The following is a 25,229-nucleotide window of genomic DNA, read 5'->3' as shown; positions in this document are numbered from 1 at the left end:
TATTACTAAAATCCCATTTTTAATATAAGTTCAACCATTTTCACTCGGAAACTTGTAGAATAATTATGCCCGAATGATAAAATAAGCCCAAACCAACAATAATAAAATTGAAAAGAGTCCCTGAATATAAATAATAAAGTTAACCCAAGACGTAGAACGATATTATAGTTGAATAAGTGGTCTTGCTCGTCTTATAGTTGATACCGGAACACACAGTTCTTGTCCTTTGGTTTATCGGGTAGTGAAGCAAGTTTTGGTTTTACTGGACGCATCGCAACCGTTGAAATATATTTTTTTTTCTAAATTGAAGCATGTTAAAACGGATTTACGCAATCGAATGGGCCCGGAATATTTGAATAATGCTATGGTTTGTACGGTCGAAAAATAAACTTTTGATAAAGTAAAAGATTGTCATACCCCAACCGATGGCGGAAACATCGGGGCATGGCACTAAGCGAAACAGATTGTCCAGGGGAAAACTATAACAACTAATATTACCAAATATTTAAAGTTATGTCCCATACCATAACATACTTAGCAAAATAGTTAATACAGACATAGTATCTCAAAGTCAAATAAATAGTTTCGACAACTCAGAATTTAATGTGACGTTTCTAGACCTCCTATCTTGATTTCCAAACAGTAAGCATAGCATAAGCATCCTAAACACCTGTCACATACGTTAAAATAGGTCAATGCACATGGTGTAAAGGTGAGCATACAAGTTTAATAATATAATAGATAGCGAAAGCGGTTTACGCATAACCAGCATGTAACATGTTGAAAAGTGAAGCTAGCAAGTTATCGACAATGAAATATGCACAGACATGACTGCGAGTTGTAGAATGCGCAACACATATCACCACTGTGACACGTGAAGTAACCACCCCTGTCCACGACAAGTGCTGAGTCCAAACTATAGTACATTCGTTGCTAAGGTGTCAGGCAACAATCACTGTGTAAATATAACATACAAGCATTTATCGAGTAACACGTATAACATGCACTAACGGTTAGCGTATAAAGTGTTTGCGTTGTGTGTCGATTGTAATTTGTAATAGGTAACGTATGTAACACCCAAAAGTGCGTAAAGCAAAAAGGGTTCGAGTATACTCACAGATGATGGTAGCTATTAAACACGGTCCGTATTGGATTAAAGGGAGCGCTTAAAGTGAGCCTGGTTACAGAACGATAGTATAGGCGTTGAACAGTGCGTTAAACAGTGCGTCGAATGGAACGAGGGACGGATAGTGATCCGATCGGATGACCTTCCGGACGGATGACCATTCGGTCGGAGGGTTATCCATTTGAGATGGATGTGATCCGATCGGATGACCTTCACAGTCACATCATACACTATCCGTCCCTCGTTCCATTCGACACACTGTTCAATGCTTATACTATCGTTCTGTATTGACCTATTTTAACGTATGTGACAGGTGTTTAGGATGCTTATGATATGCTTGTTGTTTGGAAATCAAGATAGGAGGTCTAGAAACGTCACATTAAATTCTGAGTTGTCGAAACAATTTATTTGTCTTTGAGATACTATGTCTGTATTAACTATTTTGCTAAGTATGTTATGGTATGGGACGTAACTTTAAATATTTGGTAATATTAGTTGTTATGAATTTCTCCTGGACAATCTGTTTCGCTCAGTGTCATGCCCTGATGTTTCTGTCATCGGTTGGGGTGTGACAAAGATGACGATGTAATGGAACGATTTCAAGCTATGAAAAAGAAAGAGGAGACATCTATTAGGTATTTGTTTTATATTATTTATTATTGTTTTTTATAATTGTCCGGTAAATTTTTTGTCGGGATACCCCTAAATTAAGGGGCTAGCTCCTCCACTGCCCTATACTACAACACATGTTGTCTATTCAGGATGTTTTGGGTGCGGCCTCGGATAAGAAAGAATGGCTCTAAAGAATGAAACAAAGTTATTGGTGTCATCTTACTAATCGCGCTTTGCGAGATATGGAATGCTAGAAACGGAAGAGCCTTCCATGCCCGAGAGATACATTTTAACCGGCCGACGGACTCTTTAAAAAAAAGGCTCTTTTATTTTTGTTACTAGTAGATGTAAATTTTATAACCTTAATTGGGAAAGGTGGAGGGAATTCAATATTCGGGATGTAATTTTGTAACTTCGGGTCCCAGCTTCTTTTTCGTCTGTTTTCTATGTTTTTTATATAAGTTTCGTTATTCTAAAAAAAAAACCCTTAAATTGTGTTAGCATGGAAAGTGGTTCAATAGACCAAGTGTCCCACCCGCTTGAGCCACAAACAAATGGCAACCACCTTAATTTACCCACTATAAAGACCATGCGTAGTGGGCATGATTCATCATTGGGCGTTTTCTGCCATGTGACAGTCTAGTCAGCAATGAGGCATTATTAGGCGTTTTCTAAAATGGGTGTAGTGGGGATGTGGACATTGTGCGGCATTATGTTTGTAATAAAATTAAATAAAAAAACATCAAAAAAATTTGATTGGTTTTCCAAAAATGGAAATGAATCTGATTGGTCAAACCTTGCCCCTTATAGCGTTATTTAGAATACGCCTGACCAAAAAATTGGCCAAACACGCCCACGGGGGCGGAGGTGCCGGCGTTATCCGGCGTTTTCGGGCGAGATTCCGGGTAAAAAACGCCCCACTACGTTCGGTCTAATTAACAAAAATACTTTCTTAGACAATTTTACTTTTCAATTTTGTATACACCTATTGGGCCACCTCTTCACTATTTACTTTACCTTTTTTTACATTTATTCCAAGATTACAAGTAATATTAGCTAAATTTTCTAAAAAAAATTCTTAATACGAACATTACTACAATTTGTATCTATTAAATTTAATATTTACTATAGAAAACTTTGATTAATGTTCATAACTGATACCGATATTCATTTCTATGATCTCCAATCAATGCAAAACACGTTTTAATATCATTTTTGGCATATTACTTTTGGTTGCTATACTGATCGACATCGTACCGATACCGTAACAAACTAAACCGATGTCCGTAACAATGCACATGGAATTCACTATACTGTATTAATTCTAACCTGCATGAATAATGTTCTCTATTCTTTCCACTTAGTTATTCTTTTATATGATTAACGTTCTTTACCGTTTCGACTTGGTTATTCTTTTCTATGTTTTACGTTTCAGTCCAATTTTACAAGTTAACGCACATGTATAGTTCAACGTTTTAACGGTCCCGTCAGTACGGGTACTAATTATTAGTTAAACTTAGCATGGAGAGTGGTTGGATAGACCAGGTGTCCAGCCACCAATGGCAACCACCGTAATTAAACACTTGTAACATGTCCAAAAACTCACCCAATCCACTATAAAAGCTGTCGCCTTGCTGTAGCTTCTTCGTTCTCTCTCACACACAACACACTTACAGACATTCAACCACAACGTTCGAACAGTTTATGAATTTGTGTGTTTAGATCACTCAAATTGAAAAAACCAAAATATCTTATTGACATGGAACATCGGAAGGATGAGGTATGAGTTCTGTAACATTCTGTTGCTCTTTGTCTTATCTCTGTTTTTTATTATACGACAATTTTGTGATGTTTAATGTAAAATTTTGGTGATTGTTGTTTGTAAAATTTAGGCAAATTGGATTTAAATAATCCCAACTCACTGTTGTTGGCCAATAATAATCCGAACTATTCACTTTTGTTTGTAAAATACTCCCAGTTAAAAAAACACTAACTAGGTTAAAAAATTGCTGATGTCACCTGCCACATCAGCTGCCACGTCATCAAAATATGCCACGTAGACTGCCACATCAGCTGCCACGTCATCAAAATATACCACGTGGCAAGCCACATCAGCAATTTTTTAACCTAGTTAGTGTTTTTTTAACTGGGAGTATTTTACAAACAAAAGTGAATAGTTCGGATTATTATTAGTGATTAAATGAGTTGGGATTATTATTGGCCAATAACAGTGAGTTGTGATTATTTAAATCCAATTTGCCTAAAATTTATGGATGTTTTTATAGTAGTTTTTTTTTAAATCATTAATTTGTATTAAGGTTTTAAAATTTACATACAAAATGTTATATGTATGCATGACTTCATATCTTACAAAAAATGAAAAATAATAAAGGTAAAGGGTTGATTCAGTTTCACTTTACTAGTTCTGTTTCAGTTTCGTCTTTCTGTTTTGGTCACTTTTACGAGTTTCATCCGAAATTTTTTTACCGCATCTGAGTCCCAATGATTTCAAAATCTTGACATTTTATCTTCAACCAATTCGTTAACCCACCCATTTTTTTAGTTAATTCAAAGGGCAATTTTGTCTTTTCACTTGATATACAAGTTGTTGAACAACATGACACCCACTAATGAAACTTTTTTATTTCATATCTTACCAATTCATACCAAAAATATGTTAACAACTTTGAAATCATTATAAAATGTAGTGAAAGTGTAAATATAATATTGCTTAAAGAACGAGCGTATGCTGTGAAATTACGCATGTTAGAAAATTCAAAACCCTAATCACGCATGTTGAAAAATCATAATCACGTATGTTATATTTATGTAATGAAGCATGTTATAATTATGTAATGAAGCATGTTATGGTTTTCAACATGCGTGATTATGTCTTTTCAACATGCGTGATTATGGTTTTTCAACATGCGTGATTAGGGTTTTGAGTTTTACAACGTGTGGTACGCTCGTACGTTAAGGAATATTGTACGTAACAGGCCTCCTAAAATGTATTTATATCTATTGCTTTGTGTAGGATACACAATATACATATGTGTCCTACTAGCCTCAATTTCTCTCTCGCTATTTCTGATTATCTTTTATGTACGACGTACAAGTATTTTATACGATGACATATATAGCGTAATAAGTTGTTTATTTACATTGTTTAGAAAAATGCACCATGGATGTCAATGCCCCAATTTGGAGATTGGGACCAAAAGGGGCCACTCCCAGACTACTCTTTGAATTTTTCAAAGATAAGAGAGATGAAGAAACAAAACAAAAGAGAGATATCAAGAGCAAGCATTGGTAATGAAGAACTCATCTCTTCCAACACTACCAAAGTTGATAACAGTGTTCCCATAGCCACTCATCATAGTAATTATGATCATGATCATGATGAAGGCGACCATCATCACTCTCTATCCGTAAGCGATCTTGCTTTTACTAAGGGGCTGTTTGGCTAAGCTTATTTTAGTGACTTATTTACTTATTTACTTTTTGAAAAGTTAAAAGGTGTTTGGGTTAGCTTATTATGTGAGAGGAATAAGTAAATAAGTCATTCCATTATGACTTATTTGCTTTTCAAATAAGCAAATAAGTAAATAAGTCATTCCAATAAGCTTAGTCATTCCATTCTGTCATGAATTCATATCCAGTTTTAAGAATCAGTTTAAAGCTACCATCACATGACACATAATTCGTTGTTTGGTTTACTCTAAGCGAGTTAGGTCAGTTTCAGGTCGAACATGTGACCACATTTAGTTGAATGGGTTGGATTCAGGGTAATTTTAAAATTATTTAAATGTATTTATGTCATAACTTAAGAATTAAAATGGTTGTTTATTTTATACCAACTTTTTAAAACTAAAAGAGAAAGTAGCATCAACTTTTATATTTAACTTAAAAAGTAATTGTTTTACATACATTTTCATTTTTTTTTGTTGTAAACTTGTAATATTTTTGGAGTATGAAAATGAAAAAAAAAATCAGCTTAAACAGTATGTGTTCGTATCAACCCACTAATATTCATGTTGTGTATAGGTTCACATGTCTTACATGATTTTCGAGTTCGTGTCAGGTTCAACCCGTCATCTCTCATCTGTCAACCCACGAACACAATCTGTATAGCATACCTATCATAAGTAGCCATTAATGGAAATATTAATCTCCATATAACGTAAATTTTACCACCACCTTAAAAGTGTGGTTGCATAATTGAAATTTTAGTAAATTTGATCGTAAAAGTTGGAGGTGTAGTTGCTATCATCAACAATGCCTTGCCTAACAAGGCAATTGGTGGTGGAACATCAACATTGGAGATAGTTTGGCTGTTGTGTCACTCGATCTTGTTCGGCTTTGGTTCATGTTCCGACCCCCCGAACTTTTCACTCAGTAGTGTTATGTATGTAGCTTTCGTATAGAAATTTTTGGGTATATACGTTTTTGACTCTCCTGTTCTATAGAAAATTTTGAGTATATACGTTTTCGACCCCCCGTCGAAAATCTGAAGCTTCGCCACTACTTACCTTGTTTACACCCATGGTTAGAGGTTAAAGATGTGGCAAGGTAGGTTTTTACTATTCCCATATCCAAAAGCTTAAGGATATTGCCTTAGGTAACAAGGAATATATTGAAGCCATGTGCAACCATGTTCTCATCAATTATATGATTGGCATGCATGTAATATTCTCTATCCAATTCTAATCATTGTAGTTGATAAAGGTCTACCCAATGATTAATAAATCATTTTTATGTATTTAAGTAACATGGTTTTGAGTTGTGTTAATCAAAATTATCTAAAATTTCTTGTGTCAAAGACTATGAACATGAATAAGCGAAAAAAATGATTGAAAATGATAATGTGGGAAGAAAGTAGAGATGACAACGGAGACGGGTTTTAGTAATATCACTCATGCCTGATTATAAAATCGTGTCTCACTTCATGTGATAGAAATTTTAAATTTAAATTGTAAAAGAAACTAAAAAGCATCATCATATGATTATGTTCAATTCATGAGACTGATGGATAAAATGTGGTGAATGCAGGTGAGGAGAAGCATTTTGAGCTACTTCAATTGTTGTGTTAAAGCCTGATGTTTGTAATTTGTTCTATTCTTTTGTAATCAAATGATTCAAATCTCTCACCAATAGTATGTTATTTGTTCAACCTTGTTTTCTCATTAATCACTTGGTGAGATTTAAAAAAAAAAGTTAAGTTATAATTGTAGTAGATTTATTAAGATTTAATAATTCTAAAGTTGTATGGATGGAGATTCAAGTCCTTTATTTATATTTTTTAAATGTATATCTTTTAATTTAATACTTGTAACCCCTTTTTTGTATTTATATTGTTTTAACAAAAGTGTTTAAAATGTTGAATTTACATGTCACGAGAAACTGATCAAAGTATGGTTGTCATTGTCAACGGGTGGATGATCCAAATTGACCCAACTCCGTGGGTCTTGATTTGAAAGTGTTCTCGCAACTCTCAGATTATCTAGACTATTGTTCGTCGATTATAGAAATTCCCCAACATGGCGAGGCATAAAAATCAAGTGTTGGGACTTTGAAAAGATTTTTAAGTGTTCAATCGTGACATCATGTACTTTCATATGAATATTTTGATGAAGGATGGAAAGAGTTTTTGGGTCACAAACATTCACTTCATTTTAATATCTCTAGTTTGTTGGATAGCACCGCTTGAATAGAAAATGATCGGCGTGGATACGTACAAAGGGAGGTATCTCGTTCCTTCATCCACGACAATAACTCGATACCACTACGCAACCAAAGTTGTAGCTCTTAAACATCCAATGTTGGTTTATTACTTCGATTTCTTGTTTCTTGTAAATGATTCCATGATATAAGGTTTTATGTGTTGTTAAATCGTTGTAAATCTTCACTTTTATTGTCGTATACAATATCCCAACATAGACTTGTACACTTTAATTACCTAAAACCACCGCATGTATATTAAGGTTATCATTTAGGTCACTTAGGGTGAACGGGGAGGCAGTTTGCCGCGAGGTGAATGTGATTGTGCCGCCGTCACCAATTGCCGCGTGGTGAAGAGGGGTGTGCGGGGAAGAGTTGCCGCATGCGGGAAAGATGAGGAAGAGGGGGTAATGGTGGGGCACTGGGGCCCACTATCTTTCAACCATTCATGCATTTTTTAAATGGTTTGGGTGAAACCGCCTCTTATATTTTTCGGGCAAGAGTGGTGTAGGAGAGTGGAATTGAAATGGCACATTATGATTTGGTAAGTGAAAATTTCTCCACATCTCATGAGGGGTGCACCCCCTTCACCCTTATATACTTATAACTAAAACCACCGCATAGGTACATTAAGGCTATCATTTAGGTCACTTATATACTTATAAAGATGCAACATCTCAAAATTATATATGTAATTAAATAGGATGTCAGTGCGCACACACAACTCACTATTCACAATGTCAAATCGTTGTGTACAAGTTGTTTAAGCACATTTGTATAAGTTCCTTAGGCATAAGTTTATTAAAGTTACAATACGCCCTTTCGTGAAGTTACAATATGCATTCTCAACTTTAAGTAGACTTATCATTTAAACCATGTACTCCCTGTATTATATATTTAATTTTTATGGCCCGACCAGATTTTGACATGTGGCCCAACCAGATTTCAAATCATAACATTTTTTTTTGTGTGAAATCACATGCTAATTCAAAAAGAAAAAAACAATGATAGTTGAGAGTTTTACCTTCTAGGTATAGCATGAGAAAAAAAAAAAAAAAAAAAAAAAAACCAAAACCCAGGTCTTTGTTACCTACAATCAAAAGTTCAGAATCAGTTTTCAAAACTGAATAAATCAAATCAAAATGGCTTTGTACACATAACAATTTTACAAAGTATAAATCGATAAACAAATCGGGTTTTTTTACTATCTTGAAAACATCAACATTCAACCGAAAATCTCATCTTAATTTATAGCCTTATAAGAAGGAATCTTCCCACAGTATTCTCTTGGTTTTTGTGGGTTTCTTCCCAGTTGAGTACCAATGCGGTCCGGCGGACTATATACCACCGACCTTTAGATGGTCCTTGTTACATGTTTCAACCCGATAGCATATCTAATAGCGCTAACAGTTGCGTCTCTATCTCTATCCCAATAATGTAGATAAAAACATTTGTATCGCTAGATTTTGTTCATTTTTTTTTTAAAAACCATGCATATCCGATTCTCGATATAGATTTTTTAATATTTGTTTCTCAACACATTGATTTTAGCATTCTTAGGGCTGTTTTAAGGTTTGTAAACATCAAAAATGTTATCAAATGCTATTTTCTATATGAGAAATTACAACATTTTTTTCGAGTGCCATCATGATCTTTTCATGAACCATCAACTAACAAATTACAAAGCTTAGATCTTGTCATATGATAACGGTCATAGAAAATGGCTAGCGATCAAAACTCGCGGTTTCTCCTTTTCGGCTTCGATTTCTCTTTTCGCCCCGTCTCTAATTTCCTGAACCCTCGTGTCCCAAATTTTGTCGACTAGCTTCCAAGTATCGTCACTGACAACTTGAGTCTGCATATGACGAAAATGCACCAAGCACAATAAGAAGACGCGTGTTGAGACTTGAAACCATATGTATAAATTGTGGCAGTTTCGACCCGTTTGGGCTCCTTTTTTATTTGCAACGGGTCAAACATCGCCCAAAGAATACTTCTAATGCGTAGAACTCCTCAATTGTATTGCTCAAAATATTAGATTATTATTGAAACAATATTACTACTGTATTACTACTGTAGGGGAAGGTTCAAATGAAAACCACTAGTTAACGCGAAAACTCGAAAACTAACTAAAAAAGCCAAAAAAACATACCAAATTTTTTTTTTTTTTTGCATACCAATTTTCGCCACTTTTAGTATATAACAAAAAAATTTCAAAAAAAAAAAAAAAATTGTAGTACACATGTGTAATACAAAAAAATATTTTTTTTATATAAAAAAACCTGCGATTTTTTATAAAAAAATTAAAAAAAAAATTGGTGTTTTTTAGGCTTTTTTTAGTTAGTTTTCGAGTTTTCACAATAAAAGTGGTTTTCATTTGAACCATCCCCTACTACTGTAACCGTAATTGAGGCGCTAATTAACTATAAAAAATTGCATTTTTTGGACAAAACGTCTTTCAGGTCGACCCAAGCCATACTAAAAAAGTACCAGATTTGACCCGTTAACAAACGCTCTAATAACTTAGATCACATTTATGAACGTGCACTAACCTCCATTGGACGCGGGGCACCAAAAGTTACAAACCCGACATTGCCAGGTGCAAATGTGGCCCTACCAGGAAGCGAAGCACCATGTATTCCCCATCTTCCAGCATATATCAGTGCAGCGTATTCATCCACCGGGGTCACACAAGGCTGAATGATTAAAAAAAAAAAATTAATTCAAAAAATAATAATAATGATAGGATATCTGGAGGCTGATATTGTATGCATTAAAATGATGGCTTATATATGATGAAAATTAATGTATCAAACTTACAAATATCAAAATGATATGCATATACATTGCGCTGTAAGTAGGGGTGCAAACGAGCCGAGCCCGAACTCGACCAGGCTCGAGCTCGAGCTCGATTGACATATGAAAGCTCGAGCTCGGCTCGATTCGAGCTTTATTTCTAAAGCTCGAGCTCGAGCTCGAAGGTTATTTTTCAAGCTCGGGCTCGACTCGTTTAGTATTATTAATTAATTTATATTAATTATAATTATTATTATACAGATAATTAAGTTATTTTTTTATATTTATATAAATGGTAAGTTTTATTATATAAATATATGTTTAATATATTAATAAAAAATATATAAACAGAAAGCTCGTTTAGGCTCGCGAGCCGGCTCGAGCTCGATAAGCGAAGCTCGGGCTCGAGCTCGTTTAAGCTCGGCTCGTTCGAACTTTTTTTCGAGCCGAGCTCGAGTAGCTCGGCTCGTTTGCACCCCTAGCTGTAAGGAGAAGTAATAACCTGAGATATCCGAGGGGAAGATTTGTAAATGCTCCAAATTTCATCGGCTTCAATTTCTCCCTTCTCAAGTAGAATATCTGGAGCCATACGGTAACAATGTGTTCGTATGTAAAATTAATCGAGAATATTATATTATATTCTTTATCAAAGATCAATATTTCATTACATATCAAACGAAACAAACCTGTGATCTCTTCTACTGCAGAATAATATTCTCTTAGCACAGAATAACATTTTTCCATTGCAAAACGCATGTACTCATCCTTTAGTGCTTCTAGTTTGGCAGCAAGCTACGAAATAAAAAACAAAAAATAATGAAAATAAAAAAATATTTTTTTTGGCCAAGAAAGAGTTAATTACTGTTTTCGTCCATGTGGTTTGTCAAAAATCACTATTTCAGTCCATTAGCTTAAAAATTGCGATTTCAGTCCCTGTGGTTTCAGTTTCGTAACCATTTCAGTCCCTGTGTTTTCACTTTCGTAACCATTTCAATCCATATATTCTGTTAGTACAGGGACTGAAATGGTTACAAGGTGGACTGAAATGGTTACGAAAGTGAAACCACAGGGACTGAAATCGCAATTTTTAAACTAATGGACTAAAATAGTGATTTTTGACAAACCACAGGGACGAAAACAGTAATTAACTCGCCAAGAAAATATGAAACGCTAAATATAGATTCATATGTAGATGACCAAACTAGAGATTTGAAATAGAAGAAAATGCATTTACGTTTGGCACTAAATCATGTTGCTTTCGGTAGTACGCTTTTCCAAAGGATGTCATTCCCGACTGGAGAATTAAAAATTCGGCAAGCATTGAAGCTTCTAATGTAGCCTTTGCAGATATCCAGCATAAATTGTCTATTCCGAACATCTCCTCTTCAATTACTCTCGCTATTATTATATTATTTAAGAGGATATGAAATTATGAATCAGCATAGCATGCAAATAAAGAGGGGGTGTATTTTGAAGAATCGAGATTAACAATATACTTACGAGCACAAGCACGAACAATGGAATTTACATAATCTGATTTCCTTTTAAACACCCGCCCTGAAATCTCTACGTAGCGCATGTTTGATTGACTCTTAACAGAGTTGATATCCGTCTGCATATGAAACAATTTCAAAATATAAAAAAAAAAAACCAACTTGATTTACCGGTAACGGCAGCCTGGAGTTGGCAAGATAGACCGGGTTGAGTAACGGGTCAAAACCGGGGTTTTTTGGTATCCCAAAAAGCTTTTATATCTCTTTTACAAACTGTTGTCAATAATAATCCAATTTCACAAATGGAACTACTTAGGAGGCTTTATGCATTTTTCGATCCCCGTTTACTTTCCAAGCTAATTTTGTCAATTGACCCGTTGATAAAAATGTAACTTGAACCGACCATCCATAAGTACATGTGTCAAAATTATTAATAGAGTTAATTACTGTTTTCGTCCCTGTGGTTTGTCAAAAATCATTATTTCAGTCCACTAGTTTAAAAATTGCGATTTCAGTCCCTGTGGTTTCACTTTCGTAACCATTTCAGTCCACCTCGTAACCATTTCAGTACCTGTACTAACAGAATAAATGGATTGAAATGGTTACGAAAGTGAAACCACAGGGACTGAAATGGTTACGAAAGTGAAACCACAGGGACTGAAATCGCAATTTTTAAACTAATAGACTGAAATAGTGATTTTTTGGACGAAAACAGTAATTAACTCTTATGAATATATATACACATATATTATATATAGGGTTAGGGTAAGATGAAAACTCCTATGAGTTGTGAGAACTAAGAGAACTCGGCCAAAACGAAGGCTTTAAAAAAAAAAAAAAAAAAAAAAAAAAAAAAAAAAAAACTTTTACCAAAAATCCTAGAAAAAAAAACATTTCCAAAAAAAAAAAAAAGAAATAGTTTTTGTTGATTTACACCACCGTAAAAACCCTTACAGTGGGTGTAAATGTTCATGCCAGCACCTTTTTACAGTAAAAAGGCTGAAAACACCGCTCGGGGATTTTTATTATTTTTTTCAGCTATGTTTGTAACATTTTAATCTACGTGTGCGCAAAAAATGATGGCAAAACTCGCACGGGAAGTCGGAGTTCTCTAAGTTCTCACAACTCGGGGTGGTTTTCTCTTAATCTGAAGCCTACACACACACACACACTTACCCCCTGAAAAGGACGATGGGGATCGGGAAAGTAGCATGCAAGAACCGAAACCGCTGCTTCTCTATACGCCAGCCTCAGTTGCAGCTCCTCGGGGACTTCGCTTTTATCTTCTTGACCTGTTTCAAAAGTTCCTTTTTGCTGCAATACAAAATTACAAACCATCAATATTTGTCAAGTATAGAAACGGCTTAACTGAACGTGACATGGTTACTTTCTTTATAACTTGTAACACGTACCCTTTTCAAGGCCTCAAGAAGCTCTTCTCGTCCTATGTAGTCCATGTCCTTTCTGGCAGTCAAAATACCAGCTTCGTTCCTGTTCACTTCATTGTTAGCTTCGTTCTTTCATATTTAAAATTTATTTTATTTCTTACAAGAGTAAAATGCCATTTTCGTCCCTGAGGTTTGGCCAGTTTTGCGACTTTCATCCAAAGGTTTTTTTTTCGCATTTGGATCCAAAAGGTATGAAATCTTGCCATTTTCATCCGGTCGTTTACTCCATTCATTTTTCTCCGTTAGTTCAGGGATATTTCCGTATTTTTTAACTTGAAGGGCAATTCAGTCTTTTTCACTTTATGTAAAAACACCGAATACCCCTAAAAAAGACCAAATTGCCCTTTAAGTTAACAAAAAAGACAGAAATAACCATGACTTAGGTTCTCCAATGGAGACCCAAGTTCAATTCCCATTAGTGCCACTTTGGTGGCCACCGACACCCGCTTTAAAGCCGGACTGAGGACACTCGAGGTCTCGGGTTCGAAACATGTTTCTTACCCCTCTTTGATGGCTATGGGTATTTGCCGCCAGGGATCCTTGTCGGGTGGTGAACTGGGAAGGGAGATCCCTTCCGCGGTCAGGGGTACCGTGCAACTACCCTTTAGGCCCATTTTTCAGGCAAGGCGAGGTAGTTGTGCTTTAAGTCGAGGAAATTGCGCTTTAATTCTCTAAATGATGGTTCAAGCGTAGATTCTAGCGAGATTCCTAGATTCCGGAGAGTTTCCGGCCAAATTCTCTAAATTCTGACAAGATTCTAGCCAAATTTCTACTTTTATCCAAGGAAAACTACTTTTCTACACTAATACAGTAATATTTTTTGAACTTTTGGTTCTAAATAGATGATATATAGTTTTATATAATAGATTTTGTTTATTTTATTTGAAGAATAATATTCTTTTTCTAATACATAATATAGTTTAACTTTTTTTCATTATGCGCTTAATTTTTCTCAGGCCCTCGCTTTTTTTGCGCTTTGTGCCTAGGCCCCAAGCGAGGCCTATGCGCCTTAAGTGCGCTTAGCGCCTTTAATAACTATGGAAATAACCCTGACTTAACGGAGAAATTGGATGGAGTTAACGAGCCGGATGAAAATGGCAAGATTTCAAACCTTTTGGATCCAGATGCGAAAAAACAAACCTTTGGACGAAAGTCGCAAAATTGGCCAAACCTCAGGGACGAAAATGGCATTTTACTCTTTGTTATAATATTAAAATACATCAACAGAGTTACAGACTTACAGTATATTCTGCAGTTCTGCTCCAGTAAAATCTTCGGTTTTCTCCGCAATTTCCCGCAATAAGGTATCCTTCTCGTCCTCGGAACGAAAAAATTTGTTTTTCGCATGCACCTATAACACGAAACTCATAAAATCATTACGGTTAATTTTTATAAAGGTGGGTGATGAAGACTGAAGACGGAAATGTTTACCTTCAATATAGCAAATCTACCATCTTTAGAGGGCAGACCGACCCTAATAATCTTATCGAAACGGCCTTTCCGCAAAAGAGCGGGATCGAGAATATCCAGCCTATTGGTTGCTCCAATAACTAACACCTACATAGTAGTGGTTAGCGTGTGCAGGACTACCAACGCTTCGTATCAACTATAATGGAAAAAAGAATCAGTACTTGAGATGTTGACTCTTTGAAACCGTCCATTTCTGTTAATATTTGAAGCAGCCCTTGTTCCCTCTCTGCACCACCCTATTATTAAGTGTATAGTATAGTTAAACACAGTTTGAAGCAGAAATTAATGAATGTATATCTTTACGTATGTATATGTATTTTCCAAACAGTATGTATATGTATTTGTATCTAAAATACTTTACGCCCCGCTTGCGGTATGCGCATATAATGTATATACGTGTGGGCGCTTGGGGGGCAAAAGTGAAAGTGCACTAATTTTAACGTTGTTTTACTAATTTTGTGAAAATAATGTTAAAAGAGGGGGATGGTTCATCATGCATCATGTGGTGGCATTGATAGCCGAAAGACAAGGGAGTACATGCACTAATTGGCCTTTGTCTTAATTGCCGAGTGTTATGTGCTTATGTCCAAGGCTTGATACAAAACTACCATTGAGCCGGGGGTCTCACTGGAAGCAGGCTCTCTATTCCTGCAGGGTAGAGGTAAGGCCGTCTACATCTTACCCTCCTTAGACCCTACCTTAGCTTTGCTATTGGTGGGATTTACTGAGTATGATGATGATGATGATGATGATGTATCTAAAATACTTGTAAATGTACAAATAAAATGTATAATACGTTGCAACAATTAACGACATATATGAAGGGTGTTTGTTTTAGAACCAATAATATGTTGAGAACCACTTTAACCCTTATACTATTTAATATATAAATTGACTAGAATGAATGTTGATTTCAATAGGTTGGAGATTTATTTTAAATATATATATATATATGGTATTTATAGCATTTTGTCTGACTACATGTAGCATATATACACTACATGCACATTGTTGTACTTTTAAAAAAATAGGACGAGATAAAATCAAAGAAAAATGTGGGGAGCAAGAAATAAAGGATTTTTTTTTTCAATTTATCCTTTCCATAGAAGCACTATGCACACGTGCTTATGCGGTTCGCGACCTAATATTGTTCTAAAACGAGCGTGCGCATAACATATATGTGTGTGTACATGTACATACTATTGGACTGCATTCTTAGACTAGGGTTTATTAGTGTAAGCCCATATTGGACTGCATTCTTAGACTAGGGTTTATTAGTGTAAGCCCACGGGCTCAATTAGGTTTCTAGGGTTACTAGTGATCTCCATATATTGTAATCAAACATATCAATAATATCAATCAAGTCTTTTACCATTCTTACATGGTATCAGAGCCCGCGCTCTATACCGTTTCCGCCCCACCACACAAAAATAATAAAACCCTAGCCGTCACCACTTGAGAAAAACCCTAGACAGGGCGGCGTGCCGCCACTGCCGCCGCCCTGTCCGGCCCCCATTCGTTTCCTATCATTCTTTTTTTTTTCTTCCTTATTTCACGTTCTAAATAAAGTCTCAGTTACGGTTCCAAACAATATCCCCTGTCCGCCAAACTGATCTGAAAATTGAGCGTGCTTGCTCCACTGTGCAGTCTCGGTCATCCCGTTGTTTTCTTTTTGAAGTCCTATCTTAGATATCACCGGCCTTCGCCCTCTATCTTTCTTGGGTCTACGGATCTCACTTCTTTTCGAAGTCCTCGCCTGACTATGGTCATCGGTGTTCGGTTCGACACACAGCTAAACGACCCCAGATGTCTATTTGTTTCTTTTCTTTCTTTCGTTCACCGGTCCACGGTCCGCCGCCACCGATCTCAACCTATCAAACCACGGTTTGATCAGATCTCTTTCTTTGATCTACGGATCTCACTTCTTTTTGAAGCCGCGCCTGACCACGGTCACCGGCCTTCACCATCTCTCTTAGACACACCGCGCTCGACCATGGTCGCCGGTTGTCTTCTACAGCCTTTCTTCCTTGTTCGTCTTGCCATGGCCGACTGGGATCTTGCTTGTCTTGTGTTATTATTCCGGGAACTAAGAAATTAAAGCAGTGGAAGCCGTACACCGATTTAATGTGAAGTAGAATACGGATTGTTATTTCTTTTGGCAAAACCAGGTTTTTTTTGGTAGAAATTTGGACCTACGAGTCAAGAACCGAGATTGAGACTAGTTTATTTTTATTGTTTTGTTTTTTTTTTTTCCAGTCTAAGCGTCCGATTTTCTACCGCTCAGACTGCGGGGGAGTATTGGACTGCATTCTTAGACTAGGGTTTATTAGTGTAAGCCCACGGGCTCAATTAGGTTTCTAGGGTTACTAGTGATCTCCATATATTGTAATCAAACATATCAATAATATCAATCAAGTCTTTTACCATTCTTACACATACATATATTTGTAAACAAAACATGACACACACACACACATATATAGGGGAGAGTTTAAATGAGAACGCTAAATATTGCGAGAACCGTGAGAACGAATGAAAAAACCACGAGAACTTGGTCAAAAACAATTCAAATTCAAAAAAAATTTACACCAATCATTATTATTCGAATATATATGTATATGTGTGTGTGTGTGTGGGCCCCGCTTGCAGTGTGCACATATAATGTGTATATATATGTGTGGGCCCTCGGGGGGCAAAAGTGAAATTGCACTAATTTTTTTTTACCAATTTGGTGAAAATAACGTTAAAAGCGGCGGACGGTTAATCATGCATCATGTGGTGGCGTTGATAGCTGAAAGACAAAAGGGTACATGCACTAATCGGCCTTTGTGCAGATTGCTGAGTGTTATGTGCCTTATGTCCAGGCTTGATGCAAAACTACTATCGAGCCGGGGGTCTCAACGGAAGCAGCCTCTCCATTCCTTTGGGGTAGGGGTAAGGCTGTCTACATCTTACCTTCCTCAAGACCCTACCTTAGCTTTGCTATTGGTGGAATTTACTGAGTATGATGATGATGATTATTATTCGAATACAATATTAAATTTACACGTTTAAATTTACATGTATTCGTAAATAAAGAAATTTTACACATGTTTAAGTTTGCCATTTACACATGTCTAAATTTGTTGTATTTACACATGTGTAAAAAACTTATTAAGAGTGATTTTGAATGGTGAGATGAATTATTTAAAGAGTAAATTCTTTTCCTAATGTTGTATTTTAATTATAGTGAGGTTTGTATTTAAAAAAAAAATGATTTTGATTGGTTTTCTCATTCGTTCTCACGGTTCTTGCAATATTTAGCGATCTCAAGATAACCCTCCCCTATATGACTATTGATTAGTAGCATAGCATTATAGTGTCAAAGAAAGGGTACCAACAATTATTATAAGAGGTGTAAACATATGACTATCTGATTAAAATCTGCTTACCATATCAATCTTCATTTTCACAATGAGAGAGTAAGGTGTAAAAACGTTATATATTTAAAGGTTAAAAAAAAGTATTGTTACCGTACCCCGCCAATGTCAGGGCCACCACGTTTGCTACCAATAGCATCTATCTCGTCAATAAAAATGATCGAAGGAGCAAATGATCTGGAACTAGCAAAAAGGTCCTTTACACGAGACGCTGCAACTCCAACAAACATCTGCATACAATTCCCAAAGTTACCCATCATCCTGCTACCTTAACTATTTAGTTATGACTTATGAATAGGTTTATGCTTAATCTCTAAAGTGCCAAACAGATCAAATAAAACATGTCAAATGGGAAAAACCTCAGACGCAAAGTAATTTTAATGACTAAAATATTTTAAGAAATTCAAATTATAAAAAAGTACACGGTCTGTCCCTCTGGTTTTCCAAAATTTTGGATTTGGTCCCTAGCTTTCCAAAAGTACACGGATGGTCCCTGTGGTTTGCACTTTGCAACACATTTAGTCCCCAACAAACAAATCTATAGGTTTTAGCATGTCCAAGTTAGGGACTAAATGGGTTAGAAAGTGCAAACCACAAGGACCATCCATGTACTTTTGGAAAAAAGTTGGGGACAAGTACAAACCACAGGGACCATTTGTGTACTTTTAGAAAGCTAGAGACCAAATCCAAAATTTGGTAAACCATAGGGACCATCTGTGTACTTAACTCGTTACAAATTATATAATTGACACAAATCATTTACCAAAAAAAAAAGTTATGGCCAAAAACTCCCATGTTGACCTATGCCAACGAATGACGCAATTTTGTCCGACCCGCTCATTTTGCCACCTACACATCTAATTTATATAAAGTGATAAGAATTCTATAATATTTTTTACCTCGACAAAATCAGTGCCATTGGCCGCAAAGAAAGGAAGACCCGCTTCACCGGCAATAGCTTTCGCTAGAAGCGTTTTACCGGTTCCAGGAGGACCATGAAGTAGGACACCTTTAGGGCAATATATGCCTTTATTTTGAAACTCTTCTTCATTCTTTAGTATTCTAACAATCTCTTGCAATTCCCTCTTTATATATTCCTGCCCCGCAAAATCATCGAAGGAGACACCCGTTGTCTCTTCCGCTGATATAAATTTCGCCCTGCACCCATTATGATACACGTACATATGAACGGGTCGATAAATAATATTATCTCAACAAGGGAATGGTTGGTTGGTTCGTAAGAGTTAAAGCGCTTACCGACTCTCGCCTAACGATCCAAGTGCCTGGTTTTTTATCGGTTGTCGAATCTTTTTAGGCGGGGTTCCCAAATCACAAGGAATTAGCTTTGCGTATATCGGTCTCATTATGTTATCGATCCATACGTACAATCCTATAGCAAGAGCAAGTCGCATGGACCACACGACAATAGTTGCAACACTCGAATAGACTTCTGTAGTCGGGTTAACAACATCCACATTCACCACTTGTTGATGCAACTTTTGCCAAACGTCATTCCAGCTATCAACAGGCATACGATCAACAATATGCCTCCGGAATACAACTTCCTTTTTTGATTCTTCATCCTTATAATATGGTAGAATCACTGCAAACAAACCCAATGGTTTAGGAAAGACAAAAAATAAACTACTGATTGCGGCTTTCTAGAAACCTTGCGACTTGTTCCTACTATAAAACCAAAAGATAAAAACAATAATAATATAATTAAGTCATATGAATCTATGCAATTAATATTGGTGATATATCGACTATCGGTCCCCATGTAAAATATCGGTTAGAATATTGATACCGATATTATCGACGATATTGACCGATATAGCCAATACATCACCGAATATCAGTACCTTAGTTGTTAATGGCGAATAGCGGCAAATAGCGATAAGGTATCTATATGCTACATAGCGAGTAGCGATGTATAACGGGCGGCTATTTTATAAATAGCAATACACTAGACAAAAAATATTTATATGTATATTATATCAAAATACCTTGGTATATATATGCTATTTTACATGTATATTTAGAATAAAAACCTAAAATCCAACTATTTTATAGCTATATTTAATTACTATTTATATTAAAAAAAAATTGCCGCTATTATCGTCATCTATTACTACAACCCTAATAGCGAGCCTAGACCTATACGGTACATAGCGCGTTATAGCGAACGCTACGCTCGCTATTGAAAACTATGATCGGTACCGATATTATCGGCGATATTGACCGATATTGCCGATATATCACCGATATTTGACCGATATCACTGATATTTGACCAAATATCACCAATTTTCCCAACATCCGTACCTTTCTTCTTAGTTCTACCATTCTTCTTTCTTCTTATTGCTCTTATTAGTGTTTTAAGTCTTAATTGTTAATTGTTAGTGTTAAATGTTAGCGTTTTAAGTCTTAATCATTTCATACTTGCTACAATTGTTCGTGTTTTGCAAGTTGCAAAAGGTTGATTTGTTAATGGTAAGAGTGTATACTGAATATTAATGTTAATTTGCTCTATATATAAATTCTGCATAATATTATAATTACCCATATCCCACTGCGATAACCTATATCTCAAATATCGGTCCTTGACCGATATCCGATATTTTACCGCATTAACCGCATAGATATGAATAGCAAACAAAACTGAGTACTTTAAACAACTATATTAGTAATAAATGCCTTTTACAAATATCACATAATTTTTTTATCAAATTCTAAAACAAAATCATGTATAATAGCTCCTAAGTTGTGGCGCAATATTATTTGTACGTGATACGAAATACTAGAACAAATTTCAAGACTTTCAAGATTTTTACCAGCCCTCGACGTTTTACAATAGACTTTAGAGTGAATTTCAAGGATTGTCCTTTATCTTTGTACTCATTTTCAGCCGCTGTCCTTTATGTTTAAAATTGACGAGTTTTGTCCTTTATGTTTTCATATCATACACGTTTTGTCCTTTAGGCCTAACCCAATTAGTTTTTTCAGTTAAATTTGATCATGTGCTTTGCACATGAGGGCATTTTTGTCAATTCAAAGGTAAGTTCAAATGCAGATTTACAACTCAAAGCTTCTGCAACCTTTGAATTGACAAAAATACCATCATGTGCAAAGCACATGACCAAATTTAACTGAAAAACTAACTGGGTTAGGCCTAAAGGACAAAACGTGTATGATATGAAAACATAAAGGACAAAACTCGTCAATTTTGAACATAAAGGAAAGCGGCTGAAAATGGGTATAAAGATAAAGGACAATCCTTGAAATTTGGGTTTCAGCATGTTGAGATAAATACCAAAACGATCATTAACAAGGAGACTTAACCTGATACCGTCTGCCCGTAATTTGAGTACTCCATATATTGGACGTTATTTGAATTAAGGAGCCTTAAGAATTCACTATACTCAATCCTGTGTGAATCTTCCGGGTCCCACTCTGTTCCCCTTAATTTTTGCTGTATGGTTAATAAAGTTCTGCTCCAATTTGAAGCCATAACAAGCTGCCGTTCTAACTGCGTGTTTGCTTTTCGATCAAGCTCCTCTAATTTGTTTATCCGCTCTTTCTCGGTCTCCTTCAGCTTCTGAAAACGCAATCGAGCAAAAATGTATCATATTTATGGGAAGATTTTAATAAAAAAAACTAAAACTCGTATTAGAAAATCTGGACCATTGATCAAGTCAAATCAAAGGCTAAGATGAGGTGGTGGCAATTTCGTAATTGAATGGGAATTGGTTAAGGGGGTGAAGGGGGCAAAAAAAGCCACAAGTGTTGACTTTATCTAGTTCCGTAATTTTTAAACACATCATCATCATCGTACTCAGTAAATCCCACCAATAGCAAAGCTAAGGTAGGGTCTGAGGAAGGTAAGATGTAGACAGCCTTACCTCTACACCGTAGGAATCGAGAGGCTGCTTCCAGTGAGACCCCCGGCTCGATAGTAGTTTTGCATCAAGCCTCGGACATAAGGCACATAACACTCAGCGTCGCTACCACATGATGCACGATTAACCATCCCCCTCTTTTAACGTTATTTTCACAAAAGTAGTAAAGTAACGTTAAAATTACTGCACTTTCTCTATAACTTTTTAATGCATATAACTTCTATATACTTCATCATTTTAGGGAAAACAAATTACACCATGAAACTGATTTTCTCTATAATTCGAGTATATTTACTGCTGCCATATTTTAAAGAAAAAAAAGACTCTTTTAAAAGCATTGATAAATGGATGTGTCATGAACTATTTACATGGTGCGTCTAACGTATACAACAACAATGTGTCGGCCCCATGCGCCTTCACTGCCAGATTTTTACATTTTTTGTTGCACGCATAATCCCTCCCCCTGTGGAACAAAAGTCATGCCATTGTGACGTCTCACAATTCACACGATTTTAACCCTTTTCCAGTCAAACCGTCCCCTTACTGTTATTAGGTACAAATTCAGGTATAGCTGGTTAAACTTTTCTTTTGCTTTCACTAAACAATTCATATTATCTACCTAGGGCACATGCCTTGCAAATAACCAAAAGAAGAATATATTTCTAGTGTAAAATTAAATACAAAAAGAATTGTTACAGTCGCACATTCTTTTAAAAGAACTTTTATGGCAATACATACACTGGTTGAAAATCCGGAATTCCGAGAACATACACGGATCACTTATATACGGTTGCCATGTTAGGAAAGGTAGGTATAGATGACACTTGACAGTAAGTAAGCAAAATTCTGTATCCAGTAAGTGCAAACTTTAACCTATGCATAGATTCCATCATTCACATTAGGCTTCTCAAAATATTTATCCCCACTGTTTTCACGGGAAAACAGATACATGCTTCGACTTTTGAGGTTATTCTTAGTACTTTCTAAGGTTTAACACCGACATCTTATCAGTAGTTTCGTGATTTCAATCTTAAAAACTGGTCCAGATCAATAATCTCTCTTTTGTAATCAAGGAAGGAGTAAAAAACAAGTTGATCACCAAAATCACCCCCTTTAGTATGCCAATCCAAGTGACATGTTCCACTGTTGACATGTTCCATACTATGCAGTTAATATCGGTGATATATCGGTTATATCGGTCATATCGGTCTCCTAGTAAAATATCGGTGTCAAATATCGGTTGGAATATCGGTACCGATATCATCGGCGATATTGACCGATATTTGACCGATATAACCGATATCTCACGGATATTTGACCGATATAACCGATATATCACCGATATTTGACCGATATATCACTGAATTATTATTGTTAAATTGCTATATATGTAAATTTTTCATTATATTAAAATTACCGATATCCCAACGATATCTCACCGAGATAACCTATATCTCAAATATCGGTCCTTGACCGATATCCGATATTTTACCGCATTAACTGCATAGGTTCCATATGTCAAACCTACTCTATACTTCTATCATCATCATCATCATCATCATACTCAGTAAATCCCACCAATAGCAAAGCAAAGGTAGGGTCTGAGGAGGGTAAGATGTAGACAGCCTTACCTCTACCCTGTAGGAATAGAGAGGCTGCTTCCAGTGAGACCCCCCGGCTCGATAGTAGTTTTGCATCAAGCCTTGGACATAAGGCACATAACACTCAGCAATCGGGACAAAGACCGATTAGTGCATGTACCCTTTTGTCTTTCAGCTATCAACGCCACCTAGAGGTGTCAATCGACAAATTGGCGTCTTGACAGGTTAAACTGTTCATCCCCAACATCACCCATATTTTTATTCGTGTCAAAAACATCAAACCTCACCCACACACACTTTAAATCCTGTAACCCGTACCCGACCCGACCCATTTAACCCAATCATCTAAACATATCAAAGACAAACAAGTTGGCAGATAATAACCAAGTCGCAAACATGTTAATCGGGTCGGTTGGTTAGCTAGTCGTAAAAAAAGTGTCAAACAAGTTAGTCACTTAGTAAGTCAACCTATTTAACCAAACAACTTTAAACAGGTCAACCCGAACACAACCCGTTTTCTAAACAAGTTAGTTACACCAACCCAAAACCTAATTCACCTTTTTACACATTTCAATAGCATAATAAATCAACACATTCGAGCCACTTAATTACTTAAATGCATAAACTGATCTACCTCGAACAGCTGCAACGACTCTGAATCCTGTTGCTGTTGCGAAGAAGACGACACGGGAGAATTTGAAGACTCGGAAGCCCTAATTTTGAGGTTATTGTTGCCATGGCGATACAAATTGGTGTTGTGGAGACGTAATTTAGTGAATTTGGTGAAGAAAAGATGGGGAGATGAAGAAGATAAGGGATAGGGTTTAACTAGGGTTTTAGTGGAAGGGTGTATAGAGGCCATTTGTAGACCTCTTTGTTATTGTTTTGGTAGCAATGGAGTTGAGTTGTGACCAAATTGCAGGTGGTTTTGAGAGAGTAAACGGGCGGCAGCCTTCGAAGTTTGCCCCTATCAACAAAGTGAAAATGTTGGGGTGGGAGTAGGGGGACTCCGGACTCACTTTGAAGATAACTATTTTACTTTCGTAATACTGTTTGGTATCGGTTCGGTTTATTACGGTTATGATGTTATTTGTTGGAATCGAAGTGGTACTGATGTTGTTGAGACGCTATCAGTTTGGTTCGTCAGTGATCAATACGGTGCCGATACTCGCTATATTTTACGATAGAAAGAAACGTTATTTTGAATACAACTTCGTTTTCAGATTAAATTTATACGGGATAAAAAATGAATACCGATAGCACTACCGAAGTTTGTTCGGAAAGTATCGGTTCGGGTCGTCACGTTACAAAAGAAATTATTGAAACGTAGATAAAAATAAGTATATTGCAGTCGTATGTATAGAATGTTATAAAGCATTATATTATTTTATTAAAATAACAAAAAATGGAAACAAATTCAATTAAAAAAAAAACTAAATGTGATGTGGCTTTGATAATATGTATGTTTGTGCATCGATTACTTGTATATTGTTATTCACAACTTGGTTTCAAAAAAGAATATATCAATGCGAAGATAAAAATAGGAGCATTACAATAGCATACATGAAATTGTGCAAAACTTTAACATCCAGTAATTCTTAAATCGATCATGAACCCGACATGTGTCCCAAAACCCTCCCCGTGATAA

At 36.0% G+C, this 25,229-nt stretch overlaps 2 protein-coding genes across 2 annotated transcripts; one reads left to right on the top strand and one right to left on the bottom strand.

Annotated features, from left to right (window-relative positions):
• Window positions 1-3,355: 3,355 nt before the first annotated feature.
• Window positions 3,356-7,056, top strand: LOC110912754. Its single transcript, XM_022157553.2, has 3 exons — window positions 3,356-3,518; window positions 4,909-5,166; window positions 6,788-7,056. Exons 1-3 carry the CDS (start codon window positions 3,498-3,500, stop codon window positions 6,833-6,835), a joined length of 327 nt encoding a protein of 108 aa, XP_022013245.1. The 5' UTR covers window positions 3,356-3,497; the 3' UTR covers window positions 6,836-7,056.
• Window positions 7,057-9,037: 1,981 nt separating this feature from the next.
• On the bottom strand, window positions 9,038-24,600 carry LOC110912753 (probable inactive ATP-dependent zinc metalloprotease FTSHI 4, chloroplastic). The gene is made up of 17 exons (XM_035983647.1): window positions 24,494-24,600; window positions 24,216-24,451; window positions 21,424-21,679; window positions 19,340-19,685; window positions 18,982-19,240; window positions 18,181-18,312; window positions 14,825-14,899; window positions 14,625-14,750; window positions 14,435-14,544; window positions 13,158-13,236; window positions 12,922-13,059; window positions 11,753-11,864; window positions 11,487-11,650; window positions 10,939-11,044; window positions 10,755-10,831; window positions 10,009-10,152; window positions 9,038-9,311 (listed from the first exon to the last, which is right to left on the bottom strand). Exons 2-17 carry the CDS (start codon window positions 24,441-24,443, stop codon window positions 9,168-9,170), a joined length of 2,496 nt encoding a protein of 831 aa, XP_035839540.1. The 5' UTR covers window positions 24,444-24,451; window positions 24,494-24,600; the 3' UTR covers window positions 9,038-9,167.
• Between the last annotated feature and the right edge of the window lie 629 nt (window positions 24,601-25,229).

The sequence above is a fragment of the Helianthus annuus genome, chromosome 15 (assembly GCF_002127325.2).
Source record: "Helianthus annuus cultivar XRQ/B chromosome 15, HanXRQr2.0-SUNRISE, whole genome shotgun sequence".
Taxonomy (NCBI): Eukaryota; Viridiplantae; Streptophyta; class Magnoliopsida; order Asterales; family Asteraceae; genus Helianthus; species Helianthus annuus.
This window is presented reverse-complemented; position numbering and strand designations above follow the sequence as displayed.